Source organism: Tachysurus fulvidraco, chromosome 23, assembly GCF_022655615.1.
Source record: "Tachysurus fulvidraco isolate hzauxx_2018 chromosome 23, HZAU_PFXX_2.0, whole genome shotgun sequence".
In the NCBI taxonomy this organism is placed as follows: domain Eukaryota; kingdom Metazoa; phylum Chordata; class Actinopteri; order Siluriformes; family Bagridae; genus Tachysurus; species Tachysurus fulvidraco.
Genome location: NC_062540.1, coordinates 16,879,889 through 16,896,798, shown reverse-complemented (window position 1 = coordinate 16,896,798; position 16,910 = coordinate 16,879,889). Strand labels below are relative to the sequence as shown.

The following is a 16,910-nucleotide window of genomic DNA, read 5'->3' as shown; positions in this document are numbered from 1 at the left end:
CTACAGAGAAACATTAGTCCTGCTTTAGCAAACATATCATTTTGTGACTACACTTACTGATCTGTGATTACAGAGAGCCTTAAAGAAACTTTTGAGAGAGGGAATGAAAGAAAGGAAAAACAAGTCAACTTCTTTTCAAATCAGCAAAATTTCATGATATAATCACTACAGTAATTGTTTTGCCCATAGTATTGCAGTAAATCTACTATTATTAGGAATCCAGAGCTCACTTGTATCTTTGTATTCTTTTTTTCCTTCCACTCCGTTATATTTTCAACTGCCACCCTTCAGTCTCTCTTCCTTTCCTTCCTGTAATCCCTTAGCCCCATTTCCTCTCTGTATGCTCCACACTCTTCTCAGCCCGTTCACCTCATCCATAAATTCATCCATTATTCTTGTCCCCATTGCTCTTATCCTTCCTTAGACATCTTTGTTGCTGGCATTCATTTTTATACACAGAAAAAAAAAACATAATCCCCCTTTTCATACTGCCAGTGTGTGTTTTTTTTGCACTACACCATCCACACTGGCGGGCACCATTCCGCCCAAAGGAGAAGAGGACTTTCTTGCGCTGGCCGCCTCTCGGCTCAGCCGCCGCAAGCGCGTCATTGGGGCGGCAGTAGGTGTGGCCATGGTGCTTATTCTCTTGGTTGCCATACCTCTATTGGTTCACAGCACCAAAGGGGGTGGAGCTGGGAGTGCCGGAAGTCATTATGAAATGCTTGGCAGTTGTCGCATGGTCTGTGACCCCTACACCACATCACAACATGGCCAGGAATTGACATCTGTATCACCGCGGCCTCCTGAGATCACAAGCCGAAGAGGGAAGCCTGGATACAGAGGGCCTCCGGGACCCCCAGGTCCACAAGGACCCCCTGGAGAGCCAGGAAAGCCTGGACCACAAGGACCCCCAGGACCTGGCCCAAATGGTTATGTGCCATCTATCTACACCCCAAAAATTGCTTTCTATGCAGGCCTGAGGAAGCAGCACGAAGGAAGTGAAGTGCTCAAGTTCGACGATGTGGTCACCAATGTGGGCAACTACTATGAACCCACGACTGGAAAGTTCACTTGTCCCCTCCCTGGCATCTACTACTTCACCTACCACGTTCTCATGAGAGGAGGAGATGGAACCAGCATGTGGGCAGACCTAAAAAAAAATGGACAGGTAAGATCAGATTTATGAAACATTTAAAGAATTTGAAAGTCTGAGGTTTACATACTTTTCCATCCTTTCAATACTGCAGGTATTTTAGACATAATTTCTTTTAGCATTTGAATTGAATTAGGGAACTGAATTAGGAACAAGTAGACTATGAAAAGTATTTTATTGTGAGTATTTCTACATCACTGCAACCATGGCTAGGTTGGTATCTACTGTAGGCAAAAGTCCTGCCTTTTTTCTAATGATTCCCGACTTGTCGGATGCTTATAGTACATTCTTTTCAAGCACAATTCGCAAAGATGGGACCTGGCCCAAGTGTTTACACTTCTTTACACTTGGTGTTGCTGTATTTCCTAAAGTATCAGGATAATATCTACATCAGGATTATCTATATAAGAATATGTCATAGCACACATGGTCTAAGACTGGTGAACTGGTATCTATAAGAAGATTTCCAAACTTTTTATGGTATGCCAATTGTGTTGATTTACAAGAAAACCTCATAGGAAGTTGGTGGTCAAATTTATTGAGCTGTTCTTAACTGCAGGAGCTCAAACATGTAGATAAAGTCTCACAACACAATCCAGATGCAAGAGGCAAGAAATGACAAGGTGTAAAATAATCTTAACATACTGTATGGGCTATTATTTTAACAAATCCTAGATAGTAGATTGATGTACACTTTACATTTTTATTGGAAATGTGAACATCACAGTCTGTGTCTCCTGGATAGTTGAAATGCATCAGCTGGGCTCCTAGTGGAGATGAGCTTCTAGTGTCCTCCTTTTAGAGCATTGATACATTTAATGTAAAGAGCAACATGTACAGTATGTGGTCTTGACCTTACCTAAAAATGTCAAGGAATCAGGAAGCACCCAGCTAAAAAAAATGGATAAAAATGAAAAATGTATTTACACTATATGACTTGGTATGTGGACACCTGACCCTCACACTTGTATGTGGGCCTTATTCAATCTGTTGCCAAAGTAAAAAGTGAAAGCATTGTAAATTACCCCTGGATGTGAATGGGTATGTGAATGTGTGTGTGTGTGTGTGTGTGTGTGTGTGTGTGTGTGTGTGTGTGTGTGTGTGTGTGTGTGTGTGTGTGTGTGTGTGTGTGTGTGTGAATTTACGGTGCCCAGCGCTAAACTTGTTGGAATAGGCCTTTTTGTCTGAATAAGATCATACAGGTCAGGAGCATCAGTTAATGTTCACATCAAACATCAGTTTGGAGGAAAAATGTGATCTTGGTGACTTTAACCATGGCATGAACTGCTGATCTCCTGTGAATTTCATGCACAAAATGGTGAGAACTGTACAGTTACTGGAAAAGTTCTTGTTTTTCACATTAATCTGTATGGAAATCCGAGGAGATCGGCAGTTTCTGAAATACTCATCCCATTTTGATGCTTGTTGTGAACATTAACTGAAGCTCTTGACCTGTATCTGTATGAATTTATGCATTGTGCAGCTGCCTCATGATTCAGTAATATAGTTAATATGCTTCCATTCAGATGTGTGTTACCTGTCGTAAATTGCTATGACAAGTCGGGTCCATATGTTTAGCTGACATGAATAAGACAAAATTATTTTTTTGGTGTTCCTTGCAGCATTATTGAAGAATTTGAAATGCAATTTAAAAGTGAACTATTTTAAACATAATTTTATATGCGTACATATAAATATAGTCCATCTGTTGCTTGTTTTTATACACCCCACTGCCGGATTAGGAGTATCAGAGTATAGCAGATACCACACACTGTGCTTCAAAAATGATAAGCTATGGTGTACACCTACATTGTGGATGTAATAAAGTGGGCAGTAAGTGTACAGAGTTTAAAACCCAGCTGAAATTGTTGCCGATAAAATATGGTGCATCTCACCAGGTTTAAAACCTTCAAACACTCTGATTCTTCAGTCACATTTTATCACTGCTAATTAACAAATAGATTTTCTCCTTGATTATCACCTTACAGGAAGTGCAGTAAGCGTAAGCATATATGACTGTCAAGGTGTGGACGAGGTAGTTTGCACGTCAAATAAATAAATAATGAATGCAAAATTGACAGCTTATTCATCCAGTTGTCTAGTCCCTTGACACTAATTAAAGACTAAAGGCAAGACATGGACAGCAGAAAAAAAAAGTGTTTTTAAATCTGCTGTGGATTTCAGAGATTATACAACCTGTAAAATTAATAGTAATAAAGCCGCCCCACTCCCATTTGCTATGTCAGAGGGAAAATCTGAAGGCGCACAGCCAGACGTATATGAAAAATGCAAAAATACCTGTTTCTTTTCAAGTAAGGAATGAAAAGTTGAAAAGCACTGATTCTTAATGTCAGCTGTACTGTCCGAATGTGCGTGTACATCGTGTGAAGAGCTCAGAGTGAAAGCACATTAAAAAGGACCCTGCACAGTTTAGTATTGTCATGCACATCCACTCCTCCTATTAAATCATTTATAACCCTTAGATTGGATCCTCTGCCCACCACCCCTGCCCCCTCTTCTGTATTTCATTGATTGCCCATTAATTATCTTTTCACTCAATTCAATTATTTAACCATCTCCGTCTATCTCATACCCATCAGGTGGCTCTACTTTACTAGGCTTGATGGCCTTTATGACAGGCATACGTATGTGTGTGTGTGTGTGTGTGTGTGTGTGTGTGTGTGTGTGTGTGTGTGTGTGTGTGTGTGTGTGTGTGTAGGTGTGGCATTGGCTTCACTAGTGTAATGTAATGTGGAAAAAAACAGACTTTTGCAACAGAAATGGAGTGCAAAACACCTCAGGCTATATCAGTGAAGTAAATAGTAAATGAGTAAATAGCGCAGAATTTAAATTTGAAAGCACTCAGTGAATGTAGATATCTGTAGCCCCACACTGTGCATGAATAATAAAAACTCAAGTGAATGATTTTGACAGATGCTGTGAGAATTGAATTCCCAGAGGTGTCATCTCAGTGGAGGCACCAAACTTTAGGAATTACAAGCGTCATCTTATGTTAATTTGTAAAAGATTACGTTTCAACAAACAAAATGACCCTGTTGTTATAGCGGTGCTAAAGTTGGAAATAAACCACAGCATAATTGATCGATACTTTTATTACACTTTGGATAATAAGAAAGTACTGGTGTACAGTTTTTGCTTTGGTTCATGGAAGACATATTGTATGGAGACAGATGAGACTGAGAACAATATGGTAGCCCAGTAGGTGTCCTGGGGACAGCAATGTACATGTGAATTTTGAAACAAACCAAGGAATAGATGCATTTACATTAGTGGAAGCTATGATGGGAGAGAAGGCTGACGTTTGGCAGAAAGAGCAAGATAGATAGCTCAATTGAGGCTTGTGGACTGAAAGTAAGCGCAAAGACAGATGGAGAAGCAGTCATGTCATGGCTAGACAGGTTAACAAGGTGTCTAGGACAATAAAAAGTAACCAAGAAAAAACTATACTACAGGTAGACGTTAGAGTTTGTTTACAAATTATGAATGTCGATGGACGTCAGGGAGTTAATTAAAGCAGGGAGTCTCTGATGGCTCCTCCTGGGTATATTCTGCATACTGCTTCACCTGGTTCAGAGATGCAGCGTGCATCTGGAAAAGCTGTCTGCACCTCAGTCATGATGGACAGTGAAAGCTGTTCTCTGAGGGACTCGGCCGTGTGGCTGAGACAGTTTGTTCGAAGTCAGACCCTAGCCATGGGAGGCTAAGGGCTCCCAAGGGTGTGCCTTTGCTGTGACAGAACTGTGCGTCTGCCAGAGACTGCTAATCCATTGCCTTAAGTAAATCTTGTTGGCATTTCAGCTCCTTCAAATGACCTTTTGGCCATAATACCCCGCTAGGGTTTCATAAGACGGGCCATGAGTTATGGGACTGAAATCAGTGTATTGGCCAAAATTTGACACTGGTCAAAATTTAAATAGTTCTGATGGACAAGGGTGTAAAAGTCACAAGCAAACATGTGCTAGAAATAGATTGAGCTGCGTGGAATTATAATTGCACGCTGAGGTTACCACCTCATTTGGATTCAGTTTGACTTTACAGTATGACTGGTAAGATATGATGGAAGAAGCAATTATGTTGGTGGTCACATGTTGAAAAATATTTCCTGCTCATTTGTTTGCTGTATCTCAGCACCTGCTGCAGCCGAAGTGAATTCATTAGCACATATTAGGTGAACATGGATAGTTAGTGCTGCAACGCTATCATTCCAGATCTGCTCTCTTTTACTTGCCTGTGTATGTGTAGGGCTACTAATCAAATAAATATGATTTGTCCAGTCAGTTTAGCTTTTGCTTTTTCTCCTTTTGCTCTTGTATCTTGTGAAGACTTTAACTTTAACATCTGTGGTTATTCTCATGCAGAGGTTACATAACTCCGATTTGAAGTTTGTTCTCTGATGATGGAGTAACAGCAGATGAAAGATGTGGAAACATGAAAAGATTTGTTCAGTGGCAATGACAGCACAAGCATTAGAGGTGGCATCTTTATTGTCCTGGCATGGTCAGAATAATGAGCTGTTTTTCCAGCATCTCTTTCTTAATGCTAATGTGGATTTGATTCACAATACAGCAGTGGTATTATATGTCATCTTTGGCTAAATGGGAACGTTTTTTTCATTCTCATCATTAATTTCCCTGGTGTTGTAAATCTTTTAATTCATACTCCCATGGCACTGCTATGTATTTCAGAATCCAGGGAATAAAGTAGACTAATACACATTTTATCCTCTTTCATTTAACCATTGGGGTTTTTTTTTCCTTTCACTGTCATACACTCCTTTAATAGACCACCAAAAGGTCAAGCTTTCTTGCACTCTAGTGTAATAAATGCCATCGCCTGTCTGTTAATGGCTGTAATAAATGTCTTCTCAAGCAGCATCATAGACACGATACAGTTGAGGTATAATGAGTGGCCGTGGCGGGTTGACATTCTGTAATGACCAAATATATTCAAATGGAATCACACTAATGAATGAAGACCTTATAATTATCTAGGAGTATTCTTTTGTCCCGTCTGATTATTCTTATGCACAATTTGTAATACTGACCATAGTCATTTACCATATAAGCAGTCATAATGTCTTACGGATGTTATATTGTTGATCCATAAATATTAAATACTAGCCCGATTAAACCATAATTCTGAACAACTCAAGTGACTGCTTGGATCGCTTTAATCTTGTACACCCCATGGGGGGGCAGAAAAGCTATTCAATAAATGCTCCATTTCCAACCCTTTGGTTTCCCCTCTCCCTCTGCTGCTATGCACTTGGTCCCTTAGGTAAGTTTAAGAGCTAGTTTTCCATTGTCTCCGGTCTAAGAGGCCTGTATATCACACAGAATGAATCCTGTCAGTTTTATTACCACTGGAGCACAGCAGCAACTGATAAAAACAAGACTTCATATACCCTCACATCTCTGGTCTTACAAAATAGCCTCGCTTGATCAGTCTGTTATCCCTACCCCCTCCTGGTCTTCTCTTGCCTTGTCTGTTGTCTGCCTCTTGCTTCACATCTATGCTTGTGTGTAAAATGCCAATGCAGCTGCGCCCCTCTTTCTCTCCCCTCCACATCTCCTTCCCTCCCTCCCTCCCTCCCTTTCGTTTAATGGTGCCCCTGTAATGAAAGGCGCTAGCAGAACAAGCCCCCAGCAGGCCCGAGGGTCCTTGCTCACAGCCAGAGCCGAGATCAAGTCAGTGTTGTGTTTCACAAGCAGCTCGCGCCTATGTCAATATCCATCTCCGTTCCAATCCACAGTAATCCTGAAACATCTCCTGCTTACTCGTCCACCTCCCCACCACCACCCAACATTTCACTTATATTTGACAAAATACCGGAACACAGCAAATGAGCAAAAGCATGTTTTGCCTTGAGGATGGTGGATCCTGCTGCTGTCCAAAGTACACAATGTAACCCATCCCGGAAGTACAAAGCAGTAATCGATGAGGACACAGAAACAGGCTTAAATGTTCTGCACATGGTGTTGGCTAATTAAAGTGACCACTTGCATTTTGGTATTGAACGTAGAAGTGTGCCTGAGGGAGAGAGACGCCCTTTTCACTGTTCGGCAGTCTTAATGAGCGCAATGACATGCTCTTGACAACGATGAGATGAGGAAGCCAGGCCATCACTGTCACACACATACACACACACACACACACACACACACACACACACACACACACACACACACACACACACACACACACACACACACACAATGACACATTTTCTATATTGAACATGTCTGCTGACAGAATATCTCTCCTTTTGGAATTTTCACTTTGTGCCCACATCTATATATGTTTGTTGCCAGTGATTTACAAACAGATTGTTCCGTCAATGTAGTTACAGAACATTGCTTTAATTTCATACAAATTAACTTCAACTATTTCAGAATCGGAAATATTTCAATCCTCAAAAATCTGTATTCAATGATAATGAACTTACTGGCAGCACACTCCAGTCAATTTACAAATTATTGACTGAGCTGTTTTGCAACCAGAATCTGTTTCAAAGTGCTAATAGAGTGTGTCTGTTACGTTATTACCAAGAGTACACAGTTCACCAAATGTCAGTTTTCAAGGTTTAGGAACATTTGTGTATCAAAAGGAAAGGTGTTTGGCATATGGCTTTGTTAATAGTTTAAACAGTTTAAGACCTGCTGTGGAGACCTAGTCCACATTCACACTATTTTTATTTCCTAATACAATATATTTTTATATAGTTTTAGAGAGCATTCTGGCAAAATACTTCTCTGTGCAGTTTTTTATTTTTATAAACAACCGAATAAATTACGGCCAAAAATATTAAATATTGTTCAGCTCTGTAGTATAATGTGATTTCAGTGTAAAGCAGTAATCAGTGAACCTCAATATACGTGTTCCGAATCTATTCCATTATTTCGCTTTGCAAAACAGGCACTTGATTCTGTAACATAAAATGTGTATGTGATAACTAAAAAGGCTAAAAAGATGTATGGTAAACAGTTAATCCAATGGCTATCTATTGGAATATATTTTTTTTCCAGAGTGTGCCTGTTAGGGGAGATTGTCTGCAAAGCTTGACAGGAATTGAGTGGTGACATCGTAGTCAGTCACAGAGCAAAGCACTAGAAAAATGATGGCTGGGACCTGGCAACGGAAACACCTAAAGACTCAATAAATTACATGCACTGTCTACCTAGGATTTATATTTTATTCTGGAAATGAATACATATGATTTCACCATAGTCATTAGAGCTAGTCTATCTGAAATTATGCAAAGATTTAGCATGGGGGTGTCTTCAGGTTCCTTTTAAATCTCTGTGTGTGGAATGTAATTAAATGTTTTCACCTGAAAAATTTCTCTGAGTCAGACAAATCAAATCACATCATGCCAAAGGAAGATGAAGTTTTGTCAATCGTATCGCAGCTTTCTGAACCTTCTTAATTGTAGAGTCTGTTGAAGTGTAGATATCTGTGTGTCTACATGACTAAGCCCAATTTAAAATGTTAACAAACAATAGATCCACTCCGATGCCAAGTCGATACAGCAGATCCTTGATGCAGAATTTAAATAAGCCTGTGCTTGTGGCGTGTAGTCTCTGAAAGATGGGCACAGGATGTGTTTCTCAATTCAACAGGTCGATACTGGAAAAAGATACAGTGTGTGTTTACACACCTCCATAGCAAGCCTTATTCCACAGGTTGGACCATACGAGCAGCGGCTTTACGAGAGATCGATAAAGGAGAGTATGGAAGTAGACTCGATCCATTTAGCTTCACCGGCCTTGCTGTCAGGCAGTCCACAAAACCACACAGGAGGACAAAACCTTGAACGCAATTAAAAAGCCAGTTTACAGGAACATGTAAAAGAGAATACACCAGATAAGTATAGATATGGCACCCAAACACTATTCACATGCTTCTGATACTCAGACAATTTAAAATCACTCACTTGCAAGTAATTGTCAAGCAAGTAATAATAAATACAAAATGATAATACATTGTTGTTGTTATTATTATTGTTATTGTTATTACTATTGTTATTATTACTATTACTGCTACTACTACTACTACTACTACTACTACTACTAATAATAATAATAATAATAATAATAATAATAATAATAATAATAATAATAATAATATTTTAATTATTCTGCACATTACAATCACCCTAAACTTTAATGCTAAACCCTTGCAGAGAGTCAAAAAATTTGTTGAACTTTAAGTAGGTATTGACCATATAAACCAAAACAATCAATCAAACAAACAAACACACAGGCAGGTGTCTTTCCAGCCTTAAAGCTCCAGGGTCCTCAGTTTATGTTTGTATGTTTGTTCTCTCCATGTCCACATGGGTTATATTCAGCATGCTAAATTGCCCCTAGGTGTAAGTACATATGCAAATATATAGTTGTGCAGGGTGTATTTTTTACCTCAAACTCAAGTTACCTCAAGTTTTTCTGTGACAGGCCAAAGATCCACCATGCCTTTCTATACTGTGGCATTATAATTTTCCTTCAACTAAGAGGCTCAAACCAAGGTCTCTGAAGGCATGATTCATCACGTTTGGAGTGGAAGAACTCGAGTGGACTGTACAGAGCCCTGACCTGAAACCCAATGAACATCTTTGAAGACCTAAAAAGTAAACGATATGACAGCAAAGAGGGTCTAAATTATTCAACAATCACATATGGGTGTGATGGTTAGACGTCTACGAACTTTTGGCTATATAGTGTAATATGGATTTCTTGATCAAGACAAGTGTGTATGTGACTTCAGTGTGACTTCAGGAACTGCTATTATTATTATTATTATTATTATTATTATTATTATTATTATTATTATTATTATTATTATTATTATCATTATTATTATTATTCAGTGTTAAAAATGAATCCTAAATGACTCCTACAATGATGTGCCATATATAGATGTGTTATGCTGTTCTGTCTGGCCCTGTTAAGTGCATGTAAGAACGATGACAGAGTGAAGTCTAAGCATCCCCCTGCCCTTCCTCTAACCATGCCTCTATTTCTCTCTGTGACAGGTGAGGGCCAGTGCTATCGCCCAGGATGCAGACCAGAATTATGACTACGCTTCTAACAGTGTGATCCTGCATTTGGATGTAGGGGATGAGGTGTGTGTGCAACTAGACGGGGGCAAAGTCCACGGGGGAAACACCAACAAATACAGCACCTTCTCCGGGTTCCTCATCTACCCTGACTGATTATTCATTACTACATAACTGCTCACAATGCTGCTCAGTATATACACACACACACACACACACACACACACACACACACACACACACACACACACACACACACACACACACACACACACACACAGACCTGAAATAAGGGACATGCACATGTTTTGATGCTGGGGGCATAAGGGCTTCCCTGACATGATATCATGAGCAAGTTGTTACTTTCATTAAGCAGGTTCTTTTCAGACATGTTGTTTGTATGAGTATGCAAATGATGGTAATATGCTCTACTTATATGAATGCAAATTTCCAAAAAAAAAAAAAAGTGTATAATAGATAATGCGTATAGAAATATATCTACTGAAGTGTTATCCTCCCTCAGCACTTACAGCATTAGGTGTACATGTGTTGATGTTATACAAGTCGCATCATTTTTTGCGTGTCTCACTTCAGTATTTAATTTCCTTCACACGTCTCTGGGTGCACGTTCCTGAAGTTGGACAAAGCTGTTATACACACAGCCAAGGCTTGGTGGAAGAGATTTCCATGGTCTTGTTTTCACTAACAGGAGGACTGATTGGATAGCGTGGCACAGTTCAATACAATGACATATGTATGCGCACACACACCACCACTGTGGGCCTGTGATTAATCTAAGTTCCCTGGTTCAATTAATTTGACTTAAAGTGATCGCTTTGGCTGTCAGTGTGGAATTGGAGATACGGCCTGTGCGCATGGACATGCGGGGTGTGTGTGTGTTCAAACACACAGTGCTTGAGCTGTGTGAAAATAGATTATCAATGTGTCTGAGCCCTGCCCCAGAATAAAGCATTGATATACTGGCGTAGCTATCTCCAGCTTGACTAATGATAAAATCTGACCAAAATAGGAAGTAATATAATCCAAAGATTCTGTCTAAAAGGTGTTTTTTTTTTTTGCCTTACAAAAGCTAACAGTGATGAAGTACACTGATTTTATTTAAATTAAACAAATTGGTTTAATTGCTAAAAGTATCTGTTCATGCTTCGTTAAACTCTTCTCATGTGATAATTGAAATGTAATGACTGCTAAATTAAGCAAATCAGATCTGAAAAAAAAAATGAAAAGGAAATGCTCAACATTAGCAGCGATTTGTATTTTGTTTATGCAAATTTTGAACGGGTAATATAGCTACATTTTCCAACTATAAATGGATTTTTGAATTCTCTGATTGTATTGTATTTTATGTGTTTGTAAAAGTATATCATGGCCAAATGCATATTAATTATTTATTTTATTTTTCAAAAAATATTTTTTTCAAAAAAATTAACATTTAGGGCAGTCCTGAGTGTGTGTTTGTAATACAGTATGTTTCAGTTGTAGCAGAAATTATACAGATTCTCTGCATCATACGGTGTTCCTGTAATTTTACTGAACTGTGTAATCAGAAATGGTCGATTCTGGAAATCTTACAGTAATTCTGTGCACAATGGGATTTGGCAGGACACAAGTGAAGCTATGTGCAAATATAACAAAATGCAAATACACATCAATACATCCATAAATCAAGCTTCATTTCGTCTCATAACAACAACTCTATAATAAAGAATGTGTAAATAGCACTAACTCGTTTCTTCCCTTTGTTTAGAAATCTATATGTCAAAGAAAAACAAATCAGATTGATTATAAGGTGGTGATTCATTTTCTATAAACTGTTGGTGCTGGCTATACTTCAAATCCCAGATTTATATTAATAGTCTCATTCTGATATGTTTCTATTAAGTGTTTCTTTTGTAAAGCCTTCACAGAGATTTTATAAAGAACGCTCCATGACTTAAGGGAGGAAATCTGAAAAAGAATTGTGTTGCTACTTAACAATGAAAATCTATAATCACTGATAAAGAAAAACATTCTGTATGGATATGTTTATATAACATTTATGATGTTATATATTCAGTGTCAGTGTTTTGTTAGGTTTTTTACTTTGGGAAAGTATTTACGATATAGGAGTTTGCATTTTCTGGTTTATCAATAATGTGAAAAGCTGTGTTTTTTTTAAAAACTTATAAAGATCCAAAAAGAGCAGTCAGGGAAAGATTAAAGGCAATTAATTATGACATTTGCCCACTGGACATTCCACAGCATTACATTTTGATATAAAAACTATGACGTTTGGCAAAAGGTAAAAGTAACAGAACACTTTGGGGTGGTATAAAAGTAATTCCACTTTGCATCGGGGCACAAAACAACACCCCTTCCTTGATGTGAAGTGTATTATTCATTATCTAAACTATATATACACATACAGATATTTCTGTTAATACTGTAGTAAGAACTGAATTCATTTTGGTTGTAAACATCTGTCAGCATCACCTTGTGACGGGCTTATGAAGAAAAACAGTGTCGCTGATTATTTATATATATATATATTTTTTTAATGTGTTTTTTAAATTAGACTCCCTAAAAAACAGCAGACAGCAGCGGAAACTTTGCCACTACCTGTGACAGTGTTAAAAAGAAGGGAGAAATCTTTAATTAAGAGCGAGCGGTAATGACATTCTGAACTTGCAGCCTGTGGGGGATCGCAGTGTGTGTGTGTGGAGCCAGCCTCCTCGCTCTCTCATGCTAGACTCCAGTTGAAAGTTAATTGGACCGGGAGAGGTCTGAGACGGTCTGCGCTGAGGCCCATTAGCGATTCCCCTGTCGAATGCAGAGCCACGAGGATCACAGACTCACAAATAGGCGGATTAAAATAATCAATACACTTCACTTACCTCCAACGCCTTCACACACGTGTAAGGCTGCCCAAAGCTGCACGCCGACACCCCGCCCAACTGAATTCAGTAATTAGTAGAGGATCTATTCACCATTGGTATGATACCTGGCGCCTTACCTTCACCCACACAAATAGCATTAACCGTGCTATCTAATGAGGGGGCATAGTTTTGACTGGTTGTGTGGAGATGAGGAAAAGGTCAGCGAGCTGTTGAGAGGCTGCTCTCGCCACACAATACATCACACAATCGAGAGCTGATATTTCAGATGTGGCGTACACCCAAACAAACCTTCACTATAATCTTATTTTTTACCACCAAAAGCTAAAAGCACAAAAGCAGGAATGTTCTTACAGAATTATTGCTCACTACCAAATCTTGTTATCCACAAATTTGCTCCATATACTTCCTCCTAATCTAATTATTAGGTATACAACTCTGCAGTCATTAACTAATCAGAATAGGTCAACAACTGCTTTTATAAGATCTTGCCACAAATTAAAAGATTGAGGCCACAAGATAATATAGAAGCTTCTTGTGTCCACAAGTTAGGTTTCTCACACTAGTTATGTTGCACCCAAGATGTCGCCTCTAAGTGTATTAACATGCGGTTATAATGTATTCATTTACGCTTTGCCTTGTAAAAATATTATCACCACTTCACAGGCTCAATGATGCTCAGAATGTGTATGAGCAAAGCAGATGTGTGAGCAGGATTACATTTTAATGCACACATTGACAGCAAAATAGAATTCTCTAAAATTTCCAAAAAGGTTTGTAGTCATTGTAGCAATTATGAAATTCCCAAAAAAATCAAGAAAACAATACGTAGCAGAATATGAATTTAAATACCGCAGCTACAGTGGTCTAAAAATAACAAGATTAGATTACATTTCCTGAGGAATTTATCCAAAAACATAACCATACGTTGCATAAATCCACAATTATAGTTCTAACTAACTAACTAACTAACTAACTAAAGACCACATAAAATCCTGAAATACCAGGGTTTAGATGCTCAGGGCTGAAATATTATTCAAATCTAGACAAACAAATGTTAAATCCTTAATTGTAGCTATTAAAACTTCAGGCAGCAAAGTAAAGACAGTATTACCAAGTGCAACCTCATTGGTGATTTGGGATTATTACTTGTCAAACTGTATGAGATGATCATGGGTGATAATATCATTGGTGACTTTTATAATTCAGGATAAATGCTAAGGTTTATATGATGAAAATCACCTAATACGTTGTTCTGGTGTGATGTGTATTTTTTTCTGCTCATTAGCATTCTAAATATATACACACACATTTCACCATTGCCACTGTATTGTATTTGTAGTTGTCCAATAGGTTTTGTGTCATCCTAATATTACATTTTCCGATTAGAAACCTGTTCCATCATAACAATGTGCAAAATGACAGTTTGAGAAGTTTGGAGTGGAAGAACTTGGGTGTCCTGCACTGATCTCTGACCTCAACCCCATTGATCACTTTTTGGATGAAATGGAACACTGTATGAATCACTGTCTGACATCTCTAATGCTTTTAGGGCTGAATAGGCAACTCCCCAAAGGCATATAACATAACCCAGTGGAAAACCTTCCCAGAAGAACAAAAGCTATTATAACAGCAAAAGGAACACATGGGTGCAATGGTAAGGTGTCTCAGAAATCAGATACCAGCTCAGAAAACGCATACAGCAATTATTCATACACAATGACAAATCTTCAGCCTTGGTGAAGGACTTGTGCAAACAGAACTATCTGTAGCTCAACATGATCAGGACAAACGACTTGAATGATTTAAGCTGCACACCAGCTTTCATCCCCAAACTCCTATTACTATTGATGGAAGTGCCGAGGCTTTGGGTGGATGTGGACGTTAAACCCGAGCTGGACAATCAAGATGAATGCAGTATGTCAGAATGTTGTCCTTGTGTAAGTACAGACTTCAAGCAATCTATCGTTGTTCTCGTGTGCAAGTTGATATAGACTATAGAAATTATAATATATTAGATTAGGCAATTTAATTCAAACCTATGATGATGTTAAAGAAAATTAATCAATCAATCTTTCTGACCAATCAAAGCAGAGAATTAATTTCAACTGTGGTATTAAACTGAACATCAGCCACTTGTGTTTTTTCATCCATAACTGGAAAAGCAGTACATTTTCAGTAACTGGTACTGTATCACTGAGAGACTAGTCTGGGTCACTGAGAGACTTTTTCTATCTAGGTTTTACTCCAGCCAAAGAATTATAAATGTGCTGTATAGAACTTGTTTATCACTTGATGTGTGACCTTACTGAACACTCAATTTAAAATGTACATCTTGTACACGCAGGGAAAGGAAAAAAGTTTTATGGAGCATTGCAAACTCAACACAAGCTGGGGAAGGAATTGATTTAGTACTGAAATCTTGAGAGACGTTGCGAGTAACTGTTTCCACAATTTGATTTCCAATAAAGCTTAGAAGATTTACTCATATTAGTGACTTATGGCAACACGAAAGGTTTTTATTTTGTTTGCCATGTCATTGCCTGAAGCCTAATTTCTTTTCTTATTCAGAGCTCAAATAATTTATTCTGCTTGCCTGATATTACACTTAGCATCTACGAATTTCCATACAGAAAATAGCCAACAGAATTGAGATACTGTGCTGCAGTCTTAAACAAAATAGCCTATGACTTCACTATTAACATTAATCACTGAATATGTACTACATACAGTAGTGAATTTAAGTGTTTAACACTGTGTAATGATGTGTATTGTTGCGGCTGTAACAGTCTCAGAACAATAAACAGCATTTAGGGAAATCTGTGCATGATCATCAATGCAGCTTATTGCAGCTACAGTAATAACACTTAGCTTTATGATGTGGTGCAAGACTCCTGGGCGAATTTCGTTTTTTTTTTTTTCTTTAATATTTGGTATTTCTGTAATTTCCACAACTCCATTATGTGTGATGGATAAAATAGTTTCACCTAAAACACTTTTGGTGTATAAACATTTAACAAAAAAAAAAGGAAAGACTATAGCAAGAGGAATAATATTATATATATATATATATATATTAAAATAATTGAAATAAAATAATTATATATATATACATAAAATAATTATATAATTCATAAAAATCTTATCCATTTTATTGGATCCATAAAAAAGGTTAGAAAACAGGTCAATATTATTAAAGGTTTCTAATCTGTACCCAAAATCACTTAAAATAAAAAAGCTCCTTACATACAGTAAAGGATTTAAACAGATTTCTAGCTAAGGTCTAGACTAAAGAGCTACCTGTTTAATAGAGAACTAATTTGACTTCTTATAGAGGCAAGGAGAAATTTAATTTTGGTTAAATGATATATCAGTGCTTTCGACCCTTTCTATTCATAAGCAATCACATCAGGGATTTGTCCTAAGCCCCATTACTCTCAGATCACCTTAAAAGATATGCCCATGTTGCTTCAATATACTAAACAAGTTGTCACTATCTCTTGTTCCTGTAATGCACACAAGTGCCTGCTTTCATCGGGATCCTACTCATGCTTTCCTGATGTATCCAAGCTCCTGCTGACAAAGCTCAGGCTTCCTTCACCTGGGAGTTATGCAGTTAAACCTACGACTAAGACTACCTCATTAATCACACTGACTCTTCTGTTCAGTTCTTAGTCCTCATGTTTCTTCTATCCAAGCTCTTTGGTATGGTCACCTCTGGCTTCCTGACTATGGTCTAAAGTATCGGTGTCTGTAAAAAGACTTTGGGACTTTACAATTGAGTATT

At 38.1% G+C, this 16,910-nt stretch overlaps 1 protein-coding gene across 2 annotated transcripts in view; it reads left to right on the top strand.

Annotated features, from left to right (window-relative positions):
- Positions 1–11,971, top strand: part of c1ql4a (complement component 1, q subcomponent-like 4) — a 13,292-nt gene extending 1,321 nt beyond the window's left edge. The window contains exons 2-3 of one of the 2 annotated variants that reach the window (XM_027170771.2): positions 1–1,168; positions 10,206–11,971. The exon at positions 1–1,168 is cut by the window's left edge and continues 191 nt beyond it. In XM_027170771.2, coding sequence (XP_027026572.1) covers positions 632–1,168; positions 10,206–10,385 — 717 coding nt within the window. In that variant the 5' untranslated portion in view covers positions 1–631 and the 3' untranslated portion in view covers positions 10,386–11,971. Of the gene's footprint in view, positions 1,169–8,793; positions 9,220–10,205 lie in introns of those variants that run through there. The other variant, XM_027170770.2, reaches the window with a different exon arrangement.
- Positions 11,972–16,910: the final 4,939 nt, after the last annotated feature.